At 39.0% G+C, this 19,735-nt stretch overlaps 1 protein-coding gene across 1 annotated transcript in view; it reads right to left on the reverse strand.

Moving 5' to 3' along the window:
* The window catches only part of zgc:114120 (uncharacterized protein LOC619267 homolog), an 88,819-nt gene that overhangs the window by 19,099 nt on the left and 49,985 nt on the right, over positions 1 to 19,735 (reverse strand). The window contains exons 4-5 of the mRNA XM_036591579.1: positions 5,755 to 5,950; positions 1,780 to 2,096 (exon numbers count right to left, since the gene is read on the reverse strand). Of these exons, the coding sequence (XP_036447472.1) occupies positions 1,780 to 2,096; positions 5,755 to 5,950 (513 nt within the window). The remainder of the gene's footprint in view (positions 1 to 1,779; positions 2,097 to 5,754; positions 5,951 to 19,735) is intronic.

Genomic DNA, 19,735 nt, shown 5'->3' on the forward strand with positions numbered 1-19,735 from the left:
TCTGCCTTATTTAACACCTGAGTCAGCTCATTGGCTAAAGGTGGGTATACACCATATGACTTTAAATATCCTAACAGGTTTAGAAAAAAGTGTCTCTTTGTCTGGACTTGATTGTGCTTTTATGTACACAAGAAGCGTAGTGAAAACACACACTGGGGATGAATATGTAGTTGAGAAATGCAGATATCAGAGTGAGAGCAGGAAAAACAAGTACTATGAACTGACAGCTGTATTGAAATAGTAAAGAGAGTTATTCTTTGCCTGTGTTCAACTAGAAAGTCCTCTCTGTTTGCACTCCCTGAACACATACACTCTGCATTTTTTCTCTCTCTCACTGGCTGTTGCCTGAATCAATCGTTCAGTTTCATCGCTGACCACTCACATTACCCGACTCGTGAACGCTTAGAAACATAAAAACGTTTGAAAATATCAGAAGCCCTCTGATCACTCCAGAGCTCAATCAGAAGGCTAAAGATAATGTTTCCTCTCACACTACCATCCGCACCGTCAATCACTTCCAATCAAGCTCCTGACCAGAAAAAATCGTTCCGGATTGTGAATGTTTTCATTGGAAGGGTTTAATTGGGTTTCAAGTCAGGCTTAGTTAGTAACATGATATTCATGCCTACATTCACCATCCACTTCATCAAAAACACCTACCTTGCAGTTCCACTTACTGGTCACTTTATGAGCTTCACCTACACTACCGTTTAGTATTTATCTACACTAAGAACACATCGTAGTGTACACGATGTGGATTTAATTTAGGGATGCACAATGATCTCAGAATCACATCGGCAGATAATTGCTTCTCAATGATCTGTATCAAACAGATCAATATTCAAAACAGAACCAATATTTATTGCACCTCAGAAGAGCAGAACATTCAGGTGATGCTGGGCTACTGCGCCAAAATGCAAACTGTTTGCCAAAAGGTATTTTAAAATGTTTTACTCAATATTTCAAGCATTCTGTGAACAGAGAAGTTTTTAGATGAGTAATTATCTATTTACATTAATTGTTTGGTTAAGTTTGATTTTCCTGCCTTGAGATTTGAACTCAATTCATTTGAAACTTTCAATTCTAATTGACATGATGAATTCTGGATAGTAATTTTGTTCTGACATTATTCTGGATGTTATACAGCTTTGTCAGTCATTTTAGAAACTTCTAAGGCTCTGTTCATTATTCTGGGCACATTTAACATTTCTTATTTTAATTTACAGCTTCCTAGTGTCCTACTAATGCTTTGACCTGTAAAACTGCACACGTTAGAATCATTTTACACACTTGCCTGCAACCAAATTGCTTTTGTAATATAAAAAACACTGATTCCAAACTTTTAAACAGATACTGTACTTTATAGGTTCACTATATACAGTACTGTGTACAGGTGTGTTTACGGTACTGTGTTTTAGGCACTTAAATTATATTTAAAATGCTATTTTCATGACAGTGTGTTTTTTTGCTCAAAAAACACAAATTTAAGAATAAATACAAAAAACATAAATATAGAAAGTATTAGTTTTATGTATGTCAGTGTGTTCGTTTAACCATTTCCATACCTTTCTCTCCTTGAGGAAGCCCAGTATTAACTGTAGTTATCATATCACAGCACCTGCTTTGGCTAATCAGTACTTCATTAAATTAAATTTACATTAAATGTACTGGTGGTGGAATTGAAGAAATCTATGCTAGCTGGAGGCATTGAGAAGACATCTGGAGCCAAACCTCTATACCTGTAACAGTCAGCACAGTATAAAAAAAATACACACTAACCCGCAGATCTCCGTTGGCAATGTGCCCATGGTGTCCGTGGTGGGGGGTGTTATAGGGCGTGTCCCGAAGCGGAGGCTCACGGCAGTAGATCTTTATGACACAGCGATCCTGAACGTCTCGCGGGTCCTCCAGCTCATAGAAGACGTTGCGTGCCTCGTCCTTGATGAGGATTGCTGTGCTGGGCGAGCGCAGAGCCCCCATAGTCAGCTTCTGCGGGAACATATGCACGATGAGAGCGTGCAGCGTCTCCATGCTGGTGAGCTCATGTGTGATGTGAACACGCCTCGTCTCATCTCCAAACTGCAGGAACAGGACCCCTGCAGACGGAGAGAGGGGGAGAGAGTGAGGGAGAGCGAGAGAGTGAGGGAAAAGGAAAGAGAGAGGGAGGAGGAGGGAGTGTAATGGCAGGGGTCACAATGGGAAGGAGGAGAGAGAAGTAAGAGTTAGAAAACAAGTGTGTTGGGTGTGCATGTCTATGGGAGTATGCATTAGGTGTGTACGCAGTGTGCATACAAAAAAGGAGTTTAAAGTGTGAAGTGATGTGTCGTTGTGTGTGCTTACTTTATGCACTGAGCATGTGTGTGTACCAAGGCCATAGCTATGGGTGGGCCTGGGGACAGGGCCAGCTCTAGCATTTTGGGGCAGAAAGAAGGATTTCTTCAGAGGTCCCTAATCTTGCTATCAGAAGCACTGTAAAATTGGGGGCTAACTAATAACAATGACTACCACAGGCTGTCTAAATTACATACATCTCTAACTGGCTAATTTGTGTATTGCTGAAGATTGGATGCTTGTTTAGAGTTCCAGTAAGTTATAATTAAAATTACAGATAATCTTTTCTAAATTCTTGATCCAGGGCTGTGTCTAATTAGTCAGTATTTCTTGCTCATCCAGATAACTTTAGGCTTAATTCAATCTAACCTAGGTGGCAGTGGCCGCAGTGTTGCTTTTACCATAATAAATGCTTTCTAAATACTTTGGTAATATTATTTCTTCTTCCTTCCTCGGTGACTCCTCCACCTGTGTCATGTGATTGACTGTTTGTCATGAACATCACACTTTAATGTACACACACACACAGATTAATCACAGCTGAATATTTGAATAATAAATAATGTAAATAAAAACAAAATGCCATGATGTGCAAATCATTTAAACCCTATATTTCATTGAAAATATTTCAAAGACAACATATCAAATGTTGAAACTAAGACATTTTATCATTATTTGAAAAATATATGCCCCTTTTCAATTTGATGCCAACAACACGTTCCAAAAATGTTGGGACGGGGGCATGTTTACCACTGTGTTTCATCATCTCTTCTTTTAACAATACTCTGTATAAGTTTGGGAACTGTGAAGACCAACTGCAGTAGTTTTGACAGTGAAATGTTTTCTCGTGCTTGTTTGATACAGGATTTCAGCTGCTCAACAGTTCAGGGTCTCCTTTGTTGTATTTTTCGTTTCATCATGTGCCAAATGTTTTCAGTGGGTGACAGGTCTGGACTGCAGGCATGCTGGTTTAGCTGGTTTAGCAAGGCCTTCCTTGAAAATGATGCTGTCTGGATGGCAGCATATGTTGCCAAAACATGTATCTATTGTTTAGAATTAATGGTCCCTTCACAGATGTGCACGGCAGCCATGCCATGTGCACTAATGCCCCCCCATACCGTCATGAATACTGGCTTTTGAACTGTGCACTGATAACAAGCCGAGTGGTCTTTAACCTAGAGGACACATGTCCATGATTTCCAAAAAGAATTTCAGATGTTGATTTGTTGGACAATAGGAGACTTTTCCACTTCACCTTAGTCCATTTTAAATGAGCTTGGGCCCAGAGAAGGTGGCAGCATTTCTGGGTCCTGTTTATATTTGGTTTCTTCTTTGCGTTTTACAGTTTGAACTTGCATTTGTGGATGCAGCGACAAACTGTTTTCACAGACAGTGGTTTTCAGAAGTGTTTCTAAGCCTGATTTCCACTACAGAATCATGTCTGTTTTTAATGCAGTGCTGTCTGAGGGCCCAAAGATCATGGCCATCAAATACTGGTTTTTGGCTTTGTCCCTTGCATACAGAGATTTATTGTAAATGTACCGTAGATGATAAAAAGCAAAAGTTCTTTGCTATTTTATGTTGAGACACATTATTCCGGAATTGTTGCACTATTTGCTCATGCAGTCTTTCACAGAGTGGTGAACCCCTCCACATCTTTACTTCTGAAAGATCTGGGATGCTTTTTTATACCAAATCATGTTACTGACCTGTTGCCAATTAACCAACATGTGTTTTTTTTAGCATTACACAGCTTTACCAGCCTTTTGTTGCCCCCGTCCCAACTTTTTTGGAACGTGGTGTTGGCATCAAATTCAAAATGGACATATATATGTTTCAACATTTGATATGTTGTCTTTGTACTATTTTCAATGAAATATAGGGTTTAAAAGATTTGCACATCATTGCTTTTTGCTTTTATTTACATTTTTATTCACATTTTCTGAACTTTTTTGGAAATGGGGTTGTAGAATTTAGACAAAATTCTATCTGAACCCAACTATAGGTGGGCAACATTCTGTCTGAACCCAACTGTAGCCTAATGAAATTCCATCTGAACTTGACTGTAGTCAGAGAAAACCCCGGTAGAACTCAACAGTAGCCCATTAAAATTTCATCTGAACGTGACTGCTGCCCAGCACAATTCTGGTGAAACCTGACCATTTTTTCTCCATTTTTCCCCACCAATTAAGCAGTAGCCAATTCCATTAATATAAGCTACCCAACTGGGAGAGTGAAGACTAATACACGCTTCCCCAAAGTCACATAAAACCAGCCACTGCATCTTGTAAAACTGCCTGAATGCAACATCATTGGACTGCTCAACATGTTTAAAGGAGAACATTAACTGTCATTGACTGAGAACTTTAACGGTTGTGTCAGACGCCCACATTTGCTAATGCTGTGCTGAGTTATGGGGAAAGGGAGACCAGTTCCACCCACCTATAGAGAGTGAAGCCAATAATGCTCTCATGGACTCCTGGCCATGAAGAACTGAGGCACTGCCAGCATCAAACCTGCGATGTCCTGACGATAGGGTCCACATCACTCAGTAGCCTCTAACAAATACTGTCTAAACATTACTGTATGCTGATGAAAATCTTGCTAAACCTAAGGCTTGATAAAACTGTGTCTGAAGCCGCCCAAAAGTAGTCTGACAAAACTGCGTCTGAACCGGTCTGTAGCCTCACTGAAGCCTGACAAACCTGTGTCTGAACCTGTGTGTAGCTCGACTAAAGTCCGATAAACTGTGTTTGAACCTGACAGTAGCTTGACAGAGCCCAACTTTACCATAACAAAATTCTGGCTTAACGCAAACCTAGTCTGAGAAACATGTGGTGGAACGTGACTGTAGCCTGGTTTATCTGGTGTAACTGTGAACCGGCCTAAAGCTCTAGAAATTCTGGCAGAACCTGACTGTAGGCTGAAAAAATTCAGTGTAAATTGACAAAATTCTGATGGAACTCTTGGTAGCCCAACAAAATTCTGTCTGAACCTGAGTGTAGTCCATTAAAATTCTGTCTAAACCCAACCTGAATATAACCACTACAAATGGGACACTGAATAAAACTACACGTTATTAATGATAGCACTTATTAAGTTAGACTGCTGTCATGGATCTTTGTACCACCATTGCATCATCATGAATGACTCCAGTGGGTCAGATTAAAAACTGAAGGTGAAAATAATAATAATAATAATAATAATAATAATAATAATCATTAAATAAATAAATAAATAAAATGAACAAAATGCAGGCCCAAATCCATTGAAGGTGAGACACTGTGAGAAACCTGAAAGTGAAATTTGAAACCTACATAACAGATGAGAAATGTCTGACTGCATATGAAGTGTGATAGTGACAGAGTGTGTGTATTTGAATGTGTATGCAGTGTGAGTGTATGTGTGGGAGCTGGGTGATACCAGGTGCTCGGAGTTTGCTCTGGCTGGGAGAGCGTGCGAGTGGGAGACTCTGTCTGAGGCGGTTGGTGCGGCTGAAGCCCAGAGGCAGGTCAGCGTCGGCCATGCTGTCTAAACTCTCCGCTGAGGCGTAGAACGCCCTGCCTCCCACCTGCTCACCCAGAGACTGCTGACCACCACCAGCCCGTGGAGTCCTTGCCTAACGAGAAGGAGAGAAAGGGAGAGTGTCATGGTAAGGCTATAGAGATTTTATCAGAAATCCCTACCTTGTGCAACATTTAAAGTAAAAAAATACATCTGATTAAACATATATTAAGAAACATGGGGTGATTACTGGCAGGATTACATTCAAACATTTAAACATACATGCAAACATTCACCTTTCATCAAAATTTGACATTCTGAATAAAAAATATGTCTTAAGAGTAGCGCAGAGTTTTTCATTTTGGGAAGGGGCTGGGGCTGCTGCCAGCAGAGAAATCTGAAAAAGAATCCCCCTCACAAGCCTAGTTATTCATATGGCTAACTTTGAAATTTCAGAAGGTATTTTATTTGTAAACAAGAGATCTGCAGCGTTTTTCCAAAGATACAAAACGTCTACAAACTGATCTGGAATTCTTATTATTATTATATATATAAAATTCTACTGTCTGACTCACTATGAATCTAACTTTTGTTAATGTGCTGAAGAGAGCTAACATTAAATAAGAATAATGTGCAACAGACCAATAAACATGAAGAGTCTCAAAGTGATAAAGTTTCTTTTTCAGTATATGTGATTTTGTTACTAAAACAATGAGCTCCCACTTTTCTTTTAAAACTCCTAGGACACACTGATTTCTGTGGACTGCCAAAACCACTGAAAACTAAAGGCCCATCTATAAATTACATCGCAAATTGAAGTCTGAGCACAACACTTCAATGTTATAACTTGTATTGGCCTTTTAGTGCATAAAACACAGATGATGATCAGTCAGACTTAGAATCACCTCTACTTATAATCATGATTGATGATGGGTCTCAAAAGATGATGTCCACCGGATAATTAAGTCACCTATTATACATCATTTAGCTTCATAAAACAGTGTGGTTGTTCTGATTGCCTTGGGTTAAGTTAGTCATCTTGTCTTCTTTTTCTTCTGTTTTTATTTAATTATATGACTTTTAAAAAGGCAAGTAATCCAAACGTAATGGAAAAAAAATCAGATTACATTACTTTAATGTAGTAATCTTTTGGATTAGGTTACAGATGGCAGTTTTTAACATGTAATCTGTAATCTGTAACCCCTCCAAACCTGCAGAAACAAAAGACAGTAATCAGATTACTGGTACTTTATAAAAGTACCAGCAGGATTACATTAAAGTCACTTATCACTCATTGTGATTTTTTGGCCTGTGCTTGTCTCTACAAGCTAAATTTGCCTGCTAAATGGTTTTCGTGATTTTCCATGACATTTTTTCCCTTTTTTTCGAGTTTATCGCTTGCACAACACAAGGGGAGCAGAGAGACTCTCATCAAAGAAAACAATCTCATGACAAACAATGTGTTTACTATGGCAGCAATATTAATTTAGGACAGACAGATATAAGTTAAGCTATAATTCTCTTTGTTCATGTCGTAAATTTTAGATTTTTCCCTCAGTTTCTTTCACTGCTGTTCATTCGGGAGTGATGTAGTGTCTGTATGCTTGTTGGAATTGTGTAAATTAGACATTCAAAATTGCGTTAGGATGAAATGCTTTCCCATATTTTGGGGCAATTTCTGAAAGGGCTAAACAGTTTTCTCAGCTAGGTAATCCACATACTTCCTAGGAGTTTGAAGGGTGGGCTACCTTACAGATTACATTTCTTTACACATGTTGTGTATTTTCTCACAACGGAATGTATGTTGTCCTGACCAAACTTGCAAGACAATTACTTAGTATAAATTCCTGCATGGAGACCTGTTGGCCAGACTGGGTTAGCAGACGGACAGCACACATCAAATAAAGACATCTTTTCTGCAAATCCTGCTCTCCTGACTCTCTACATTGGTACAGAAAAGATTTACAACACAGGTAATCAGTAATCTGTACTGGAATACATTTTTACGTAACACTACCTACCCTGCATTCTGGTGTACAGAGATTGTAGCCAATTTGTTGATGCACAATTTGTGCAAGTCATCCTTTAGCTCTTTATCAATGGTCAGTTTCTGACCACAGAAGGTCAGCATAACATTCCTAACCTAGCCACGACACTAATGTGTGTAAAACTCTATCAACACTGTGAAGTCTGATACACTCATACCAGCACTACACACACTACCACACCACTACCACGTCAGTGTCACTGCTGTGCTGAGAAGAGACCACCGTCCACATCATATCTGATCAACAGTGGCCCTGTGGGCAATGATGAATGGGGTTGGAGGGTGGCCGACAGATTGTGCATCAACAGATACAGTCTCTAACAGTATACCTACAGTTGTATGCAAAAGTTTGGGCACCCCTGGCTGAATTACATTTCTTATTGAATTTTAAAGCAAACAGACATAAACTCAACCTGTGCAGCAAACTACTTTAAAATGAAAAATAACATTTTTCTGCAAATGTTAACAACAGTTACTTTACATTTGAGTAAAGAGTGTAGAAAAAATAAGGATTGATGAGTGCCAGACTCATCAATCCTTGTGCTAACACTCAATAACCATTTCAGCCCCCAATTTCCACTGTCTGAAATTTTGCAGGAAATATCTGACACAGGAGTGGTGGTGCTCTGCTCTACTGTGCAGTGTTGCTTGCACAAACATGATCTGCATGGAAGAGTCATCAACCTTGCCTGCTACATCATCACAAATTTCATGTCTGAAGTATGCAAAAGAACATATAGATAAGCCAGAGGAATTCTGAAAATAAGTGCGGACTGATAAAGTAAGGAGGACATAATCACCAAACGTATGTTTGGAGAAAAAGAACAACATTTGATGACAGGAGCGCCTTGCCAACTGTTAGGGATGGAGCTGGATCTATAACACTTTGGGGTCGTGTGGCAGCCAGTGGCACAGAAAACACTGCACAAGTAGATGGAAGAATATATTCCATTAAAAATCATCAAATTCAAATATGAATACTTTCAGTCCAGTCAGTTAAGAAACTAAAGCTGAAAAGAGACTGGCTCCTACAACAGGACAATGATTCAAAACATACCATCAAAATCCACCATGAAAATGCAAACTGAAGTTTTTGCATTGGCCCTCAGTCCCCTGACTTGAACATCAGTGAAAATCTGTGGGCAGATCTTAGACACACTAATGACTCAAGAATATCGGGAAACAGTGGAAGAAAACTCCTAGAACAAGAACAAAAAGACTTCTAGCTGGATCACAAAAAGCATTTACAAGCTGTAATTTCTGCCACAGTACTAAGTACTGATTTAAAAGAGTGTCTACATTGTTGCATATGCCACAATACTATTTTTAAATGTATCTAACAAAAGTAACTGCGCACTAACATTTGCAGAAAAATGTTAATATTTTTTTTGTTATAGTTAAGTTTACTGAATAGGTTGTGTTTACTTCCCTTTACTTTTCACTTAAAAATCAACAAAATATGTCATTTGGCCAGAGTGCCCAGACGTTTGCATACTGTATACAGTTGCCTAATAAGGTAGCTGGAACTAAAAATGACAAGCATGTAATGACAAAGGTAAAAAATAAAAGTGGACATTGAATGTACATACACGTTCACTTTCAGTTCAGAAGGGAAAATACACCAGGGAGCAGCAAGAAAGTTTCCACTTTCACCAATTAGGCCTCAAACAGAGAAACGGTACAGCATAGGTCTGTAATGAGTTGCACTGTAGCAAGTAACAGATGTGCAGGATCCTCCCTGATTTCTGATGGGAAGGTGGAGGACTGTCTTGGGAAAAATTGAGATGTGTGTGTGTGTGTGCATATGTTGGAGTTCCCTCGAGTCAGTGTTGCTGTTAGGTAGTGAAGGGGAACTAATGAGGCTAAAACATACAAAGAACCTCTCTCTCTCTCTCTCTCTCTCTCTCTCTCTCATAACTCCAAATCACCAGGTTTATAAAGCATTCCTCAATATTCATGTAAATGAATGCGACACTCACTGAGACACATAAAACTCTCTCTCATACACACACACACAGACACACACAGCTTCATGCATCTTTATGTTAGCATTGAATTAAAATTACCACAGTCTCTTACACAGCTATAGGCAGCAAGGGAATACATGCAATGACGTTATCAATGACGTTATCAGTAATCAGGATAAAAAAAAAGGTAAATGTATTCCATCACAGTTGCAGTAAAAAGTCATACATAGATAAACTATAACAACAGAGTGAAAAATGTCACGAGTCATGTAGATTTAGAGAGTTCTTAAGCTGGGGAGAAGGGGCAAGGTGGTCCTGCCGCCAGGAGAGAATTCTAAGAAATCGCCCTGCCCAGCAGCAGTTCACGTTTTTATTCAGCCAATGTATAGAAATTTTGGTATTTTATTTTTTCTGATTCAGGAATTTACCTGGATTTTCCAGGTTTTGCAATGTCTCTGTGACAATGCTTCCTAGCTGGCCCCCAAGAGCCCACAAAATGAAATTCTGGCTACACTACTAGACCCTACAACACCAAAAATATTCATTTTAAACACAGGAAAAACATCAGCTACAGATAGTCTGGACACTACACACAGCCACAATCAAAATCAGTTACATCATAGAATCATCTACAGTCCCAATACTGGAAAAAATAACAATTTTTAATATCAACACACTTCCCATCATGGACATCAAAGACAAGCAGAAAGTTTCATACCAACATCTTCAAGTTTATCTGGCTCACTCTGCAATGTGTAGGAGTTTGAGTGTGCATTTTATCCTTTGTCAGACTGTGCAAAACATCAGTAGATGTTCATTCTCAACCTCCCCACATACACTTAGCCTCCGCTTCTTTGATTGGTCCAATGAGTCTGAGTGACCAAAATTCTGGCCAGTCCACAGAAAGGGCAAATGATTGACAGGACAGATGTTCGCAGCTGTGGCCAGATTTAATGGAAATGAGTGGTCCTGGCATACCGTTCCACTGAGAGACTTAATCAGGAGGGTCTACACTACATTCTCACATGAACACACACACACACACACACACACACATTAATATGTCTGTCGCAAGTTTCAAATAAAACATGGTATATCTTTTACAAGCTTCAAATGTCCATCAAATAGAATGTTCATGTGCACTGCTGTTAGCTGTCAGCGTTAACCTACTACTAGAATCCCATAGGGACACAGCAGAAATCAGCATTATTGTGCAAGTGAGTTTTGACATTTATGATGCAAATTGAAGGCCTAAGTCTAAAAATCACAAATAACCACTGCAAAAATATAATGCCTAGTGGACATTACACAGAATTATTCAGACAGGATTAGTTTTTCATGAGGAGGTGGGGTAATGTGAGTTTTTTTTACCAGCATTTCTCAAAAAATTTAGTCCCATCCAAATCCGCCATGTCAGTCATTTTTACACAATGCATCAGTAAAGATTCCAGTGCCTTTTACTCTCTATAAAATGAGCAGTAAAAATAACCTCAGGCTATGATAACTGACTGCAAATTATCTGTAAAAACGCCACAATATTATGTGGAAAAGGAGTCTCTTATGTATGGAGGCACTCGAAGAAGCATATGCTAATGACACAGTGCATTGACTTAAGACATTAAGACAGATGGCTAAACGAAACAACAGCTTAATTAAACATATTAACATGTTTAATACTCTTTTCTCACGTAAAAGCCGTACATAAATTGAGCAGCCACTCCCGTCTCAGTAAATTGTACTGAGATTTCTTATCTCAAGCAAATTGGTTATAATCATTTTAGATGTCCTGTGGTAAACTTGCATTACCCATTTCGCCACTGAAAACTAATCCCGTCCAAATATTACATGACTTAAAAATGTCTGGATCGCTGTACTGGATCGCTTGTGACCTTTTTTTTTGTTCAATATAGCCAGGTGCAAACTACACTTGCAGGCGAGGTTCACATACTACATGATCTTGGAGAGGTCTGTGTAAAAGCAAGCATGATGACAAATTCCCACTGTTGCACAGAAATAAATATGTGAAGCATTTACCACCTGCCAAAGCGCAGCTGTAATTGCCATTTTTGCAATCATTTGTGCAGAAAAAAATAAAAAGGCAATGAAAAAATGTATTTTCAATCATTTTCAAACAAGGAACCATGCTCTTTCCATAACCCTATATCCTTTTCTTCATTTCTTGGGTCCATACTACGGGTACATAATTGAAATTAGCCAAGGTCAGAATCCGCAGATTTTGCTCCAAACCTGTAAGTGGCAATTGACTAGTTTATTGTTTTGATTTTGGTTGAGCCGTGTTGTAGTTTTTTGATGTCAAATAGCAGGTACGTGCACTTGCGCTGTATTTGAATGCCGCTGTTACACCTTTACCAAAATGCATGGCCCATTGTGCTAAACAGCCAGTTACTTCTTATTTTCAATGTAGTACTTTGATTTATGTTATTTAAACACACAACTGATTTTTCATTTAATTTTCATTTATTATTTGCCGTAATGGTGCTAAGCAGCATCATGTGTCAACATTTGCAAGTTTTTTCTCCTGTAACTCCTTCACATTTGTTATTGTTTTGGTTGCTTGTGCCTCACTACCTGAGGGTTTTCTCATGCTCTCACTGGTTGCTGCTCATCGCAACTTCTACTACTTGTCTTAGAAATGCTCACACTACATGATTCATCTGACAATTTCAAACATGCTTGAAAATATCAGGCCATCACACTGTATGAACGGTCATCACGGGCACTACCGGCTCTACCTAATCAGCAACATTAGGGCCCTGCGGCTGCCAGTGAGCCCCCCTAACAACTTCTTTGTTGTTACTGTACTATTATGCTGTCTAAGATGCTCGAGTGAGGAGAAAAAAGCAACTGGTTAATAGCCCCAAACAAGCATCCAGTCATCAGCAATACACACACTAGCCAGATACAAATGTATGCAATTTAGACAGCTTGTTGTGGTTTCTGCTATTAGTTAGCCTTTAATTTCACATACCATCAGCTAGCAAGATAACAGCGCTGAAAAAAAATCCTGGTCCCCCAAAAGGCTAGTGCTGGAGCTGGTCATGGGTGCATGCAGTGAGTGGTGACTGAGCTGGGTGGTTTATCACAGAAAAATGTCTGCATGTGCAAAATTGAAGCTAAAATCATGTAGTGTGCATTCAGCTTCAGCACACAAGGGCTGACTTGACACTTACATCAACAGCAAACGTAAATCTAAAACCTGCTCGTAGCAAGCAGCAGAAACACACACACACACACACTCACAGAGGTTAAAACAGTTTAATGGAGTCAAAGTGAGTGTGTAACTGACTAATTAACTTCATGTTCTAATGATTAATACACTAATTACAGTGACAGTGTCAACATGACAAAGAATACTGATTCAGACACGGGCAGTGTGTGTATATGTGTCTGTGTCTGTGTGTGTGTGTGTGTGTGTGTGTGTCTGTGTGTGTGTGTGTATCAGCATGAAAAGGTGTGATTGCTTTATCAGTGGTGTCATATTTATTATACAGTGATATTCTCTGTCATTTCAGTGGCAGCGAGATTAGCCCACAACAATTTTCTTCTGCTGAAACCTGCCAGTCTGACACATGCGTCTGATCTCAATCTTCTCATTAGAAATCCATCACGTGTAATCTGATCACAACTGGACAGTAAGATGTACAGCCATATAGGCATTCATGTCTATTTAGAATGTGCACCAAACATTTTTGGAGTCAAGGCCCAAGGGGGGAAAATTCAACATTAATGTGAATTAAACTTAATTTAATTTTCATTATACTGCAGACCAGGGCCAGCTCTAGCCATTTGGGGGCCCAAAGCAGCATTCTTTGGGGGCCTCCCACCTTGCTAGATGATGCACTCTAAATTAGAGGCTTAATAACAACAATGACGACCACAAGCTGCCCCAATTATATACAACTGGCTAATTTGGGAATTGCTGATGATTGAATGCTTGTTTGGGGTTCTAATAAGTTACAATTTAAATTACAGATTACCTTCTTAGATCACCAGGGGTCTGTTACACAATGCAGTACTTCTTGCTTATCGAGATAAATTTAAGCTTAGTTCAGTCTATCCCTGTTGGTGGTGGTGAGTGTTGCTTTCTGTACATTTAGATAGTTGGATTTATTTTTGCTTCTTTTAAGACTCCACTTCATGTTTCACATTATTGGCCATTTGATACAAATAAATGTTTTCATTTGCATAAAGATTAACCACAGTCTGAGTATCTAAACCTGGATTAACATCAAAAGTCATTAACCACTGTTGTAAAATTGAAGATTGATTACAAGACACAACAAGTGGTATGACATTAACACCACAGAAAAACAAAACAAAACATACCATTGTCTTTAAAACTGAACTATGTGCGTTTTGGGGATCTGGAGACCTCTCTGGTGGAAATGTGTTATTGCACAGAACGTGAAGAGGAACAATTTGTAACACTGGTTGTGCTTCGGATCCCTTTCCTGTTTGTGAGTTTGCTGAAAGAGTATTCAAAGAGAACTCGATGAAAATTTGGTGAAGGATACATCTTCAAGGATGTAAGTGAATTATCTACTGTTGTCATCATCTAATCAATATAATGTTGATTTTGCATTTGAGACCTAAACATGGAGCCAGATTATAGTGTTGAGTTTTTCCAAAGCAACCAAAAACACTAGCTTTATTTACAAAAAGGGATTTAAACTCCATCCAGTCTGAACCCCAATCAGTGTACATAGCTGTAACATTCTTCATTATGTCACCTAATAACTGTAAGCCTTGGATACAATAACTTGGACACAATAACTAAAGCTTAGTTTAGTGAGTAATTGACTCTGTCCATATTATATTTGGTTGTTATTCAAAATCAGTATGGAATGTGACGCTTTCTTAAAGAGGTTAGTGTTTTATCAGTGGATTTCCAGCACTCTGGTAATGGGTGCATCCAGGACACATCAGTGTTTTTTAAGGGAAAGTCTTTATAGATGCTGGTACTGCACCAAACTCAAGGAGCTCAAGCCAACCAGCAAGCTCTATTCCAGCGACAAGACTGAGCTGAGCCTCACTGAAATGAATCATGAAAAATGGCCAGTTAAACACAATTATTATGGTGACCAAGAGGGCACTAAAGTCTGAATGAAGAAGGGCAGGGGCTTAAGCCCACCCTTGCGGTCTATCTGTGTACGTACATGGTGCACACACAAGTCGCCACAAAACGTGCTGTCAGCCTGTGCTTGTGTACATGTATGGGCTGTTTAGATCATATGGAATGCTAACACAACTTACAAACAAATGGGAAAGGAGAAGAAGAAAGAAGACACACAGTTCCTTTCGTCTCTGCTGTAATGATGCAGCCAATTAAGATGGCCCTTAATTGCTCTTGGGAACACATTGACACTTCAGTGTTCATCCTACAAATGTCATGTGGTCATGTGCGTCACCGACCTCCTCCAAAGGTGGTCTGAATGATCAAATCACAACATGTCTCTAAGGTACACTGGACCCCATTTATACCTGCCCACTTATAATCAGATTACCTTGGACGTATGTTAATATCAGGTGTAAACGTGGCCTCGTGGCAGTGCTGATTCATTGTCAGACTGCTGCTGGCTGCCCTCATCCTCATCAGTAGAAGCGAAAAAGCTATACTGATTTAGGAAGAGAGTGCCTACTCTGAGACGATTTGTGAATGCAAGCTGTGCACTGCAGGATCCTCAGATGAACCGTCTCAGGATAGCAGTTAGAACCCTCTGGTGGTAAAAGAAAAGTTTACACTACAAACCTCCAGAGCTAGGTTTTCTTGAGGCTCCAAGTTCATTAGATATGAGGTCTAGTCCAAGATTTCCTGTTATTCAGAGAGAATCTCATCACTTGCACCAGTGGTTCGCCACCTTAATGAGTTTCAAACGCTAACCTACATTTTTTCGGATCATAACTCAAAAAGGTTGTGACCCCAACCTCTTTACATTTCTCCACTGAAACTCGCGACACCAAACTTCACATTTCTTTAGACTTTTTTCTTTTGGACTTCATAGCACTGGAAGACTTACTCTGGTGTAAAACCACTGATACAGACAATAGTTTTTGATTCAGTCCTTGTGGTTACAAAAAAACAAATGTATTCTGTTTCAGCACCCAAACCCACCTGTAAACCTTTCCTTACTTGGAATACATGAAAAATTTGAGAGCCCCTGATCTATACGTTTCACCATCAAACACAAAGGCAATGAAAATCCTGGATATTATTTTCAAAATAAACCTCCATACAGTTTTTCATGGCATGGTGATAATGACAGACATTTATCTGCATTGCTGTCACAGCCATGGAAATAAACATCACTACGTCTGTGGGCCGTTCTCAGCATAGCAGTGATGCTGAAATGCTCATAGCATGGTAGTGTGTGTTCTGGTATGAGTGTACCGAGTCACAGCAGTGCTGAGGACTTTAATATGGCCTCACTAATAAAAAAAAATTGTGAACGATTGTGGAAAAATTCAAATAACTGATAAAATTGGCTGATATGAGTTTATATTTTAGACTTTAATTTTATATTCCAAAAGCTTTAGTTAAATGACTGTTTAGACTGACATGATTGTTAGTTTTGGGAAGTATTACAAACTGTTCTTGTTTCTTAAACTCAGTACAAGTTTCTTAAACAGTACAAACTTACAAATCCTAAACAATATAAATATTAATTTATTACTTGGCAATTTATTAGTTTGCTGTCACATGCAATGCTTACATGCTTGCAAAACTTACATATGGCGTTTTCTGAAACTTTTGTGCATATTTTCTATTTATTTTCTAAGTTTAACATATTAGGGGTAACATAAAATATTACTTTTGGAAGAAAACTGAGTAGAAATTCAAAAGAAAATGGGCTGTAATGGGCTGTAGTTTAAACCTACAGTTGTATGCAAAAGTTGAAGACCTCTGGTCCGATCACGTTCTGATGATTTTCTTAGTGAAAATAAGTTAACACAACCTCCACAGAGAATTAAATGTGGCATTTTCAATACACAACATACAATATAAAATGTGCCAACTTCTGCACATTTTATTATATTTATATTTTTTTCCTAATATATTAAATTCATTAAATAAACACTAACTCTCCATTAACATGTACAGATGTGTGTTCTCAGTAGAGGACGTGTTAACTTACTGTCACTCAGAAAATCAACATCAAAGCATGAATTTTAACCAGGTTTGGCCAAACTTTTGAATACAACTGTAGTTAAACTGGACTTGACTCCTAAGATTTTGTCCCACTGTAGGGAAACGGTGAGTGTGTGAATCCTGATGATGTCGGAACTGATATTTTTGTCAGTGTGGATAAAACTCTGGGTCATCAGCCAACCAGAATAGCTGTTGGGTTATTGTTTTTATACACCTCAGTGTCACTGCCAGCCCAGAACAGCTCTATGGTCAGAAAATGACCACTGACATATGGCTAGAGGATGAATAACCCAAATTGCAGTCTCTGTACACCAGCAAAGAGGACTTACAAGACAGGGCTTTCTAATGAAGTGGCTAGTGAGTGCATATTGGCTCCATCAACATTACCGCTTTTGCACTGTTTGCTAATTAGCTGCTTCACTTTGATTTTACCAAAAGGACACTCCTTAACCATCAGAGTGGAACTGGCAGCACAGAGCTTGTGGAAACCACTGGAGACTGAAAAGAATCTGAATGCTCATCTCATGTTTGCGAAAAAGCACTTCTGTAGTGCAGGTACATGGTAGATGTTTCTAATAAAGTAGATGGCAAGTCCATTTAAACGCTTTAGAAAATACAGCTTCAACTGAAAATTACTACCAGGTTCTTGCAAATCAGTGTAACGTTATTCAAAAATTTACAACATACCATAAGGTACCATAATGATGAGACTCACATGTCAACTGCCTCAAAGCTGTGTGTCTCTATCACAGTATGACTTACAGGAGCTCACATTCAACAAATTTCATTTCAACACTGAAATATTCCTGTTACAACTAAACCCTGTCATATCTGGCATATAAAGCTTTAACTGGGCCTGATATTTTGGCCTGACCTGCCTTATATTACTAAGTTTTGAGTCCAAACTTGACCAGAGCCCAACAAACTTTTGTGCAGAGTCAACCTGACCTGAAGCACATCAAGATTTGAGTTCACAAGTTCAAGAAAATTTTTTCTGAACTCGAACAGTCACATCATGATCCAAATTGTCAAGTAAAGCCTTGTATTTCTAACGATAGTGTTGGTTCAATTACTGTGTCAGTTACTGACAATAATAGCAGTCATTAGATCATGGATAAAAATAATATAACATGATAAAATAACCAGCTATCCAAAACGAACTTTAAATTCCATCATAATCAATTTATTCCTCATTTTAGTGCTTTCCCAAAATCCAAAAGGTTTTTGTCTGGATAAACGTTCCATCTTTTTGGCCAACATAAAAGTTCTTTTGACTGCACTAAGCAGTCCTCTCCTGTCTTGTGTTACTGTTTTATTTTCCATGCATCCATGTTTTCACAAGTGTATGGTCCTCATGGACCTCGGTGCTAATCTACACTGTAATAAGTAAAAAAAAAACCAAAAAAACAGTAACAGTAGGGGTGCCAGATAAAACCTGTTAATTCACAGAAAAAGTATGTTTTATCAGTGATGGTAAAAATCTGTAAAATTACAGTCATCTAATTTCTTAGAAATACAGCTTTTTACTGTAATTCACTGTAACAACAATTACAACAAATGCAAATGTCTGTGAAATAAAGGTGAGCATTTGTAAGTAAATTTACCTTCTATTTCTGTAAATTAGCAACAGTGTTGTTTAAACACTGCATATTTAAGGATTACTATGTGTGGATTACATACTATGGATGCATTCCATGCATTTAACCTTTTCTTTTCTGGAAAAAAAAGGAAATGCTTAAAGTATTAACCATTACATTTTACAGTACTTTGACACTGATATTATATTTCTGGAACACTGCAGTAACACTTTGGTAGCATGTATGCCCAATAATTGTAAAACTATTTAAAGAACACTGTGATTGTGCTACAAACCTATGCAAGTCAGACTGTAATATTGCAAACGGCAGCCTGGAGTTGTCTGTGAGTGGAGCAGGACTGAATAATTGCACTAAAGCACAAGGACTGAACTGATTTAGCTGAAGCGCATTTAACTCTCATATAGGAAGCCTAAGAGACGGCTGGCCTCAGAGGAAGAGTGTTAATTTAGGATCAGATTCCTTCCGTCTCTGCTGATATTCGTCAATATTTACTAAAAACAGCAAGAATAGAATGCTGAAAAATGAAAAGAGTGGTGCTCTGAGGGCCGTTGAAAATGAGCAACAGGACAGTGATGTCACCACTGAAGCCGTGAGGCTTATGTGCAGAGCTGCAGACAGATTGGCTAATGGCTTGTGCAAAGTGGGTCTCTTTCGCTCTCCCCCCATTTCTCTGTCTGTCTGTCTCTCTCGCGCGCGCTCTTGCTCTCTCGCTCTCTCTCGTTTTACAGAACGGTGAAAAAACAAAAGACTTCAATTACTGTCTGAAACCAGCCCCAGAGCTGGGACTAGCAAACACCGACTGAATGATTGCATCTGTGTGTGCCTGTTTGTCTCCAGTTTGTGTGTTTGTATGTGTGTTTTGCACAAAGGAAAGCGCGGTTTGTACAACACTGAGGAGTGTTTCAGAAAAGAGGTCCAATACTGTGGGTGTGGTTGTGTGTGAGTGTGTCAGGGACAGTGGGTGAGAAATTCTCAGCTCATCAAAGAGACTCTTCTGCTGCTGCGGGGATTATATTACATCAGCCAGAAGGGGGGAGTGGGGGGGTGGGGGGGGGGCGTAGCACGAAAGAATGACCAACTATCCCATTACAGATAAGTCAGAAAAGCGAACGGCTGATGC

Source organism: Colossoma macropomum, unplaced genomic scaffold, assembly GCF_904425465.1.
Source record: "Colossoma macropomum unplaced genomic scaffold, Colossoma_macropomum, whole genome shotgun sequence".
NCBI classification, from domain to species: Eukaryota; Metazoa; Chordata; class Actinopteri; order Characiformes; family Serrasalmidae; genus Colossoma; species Colossoma macropomum.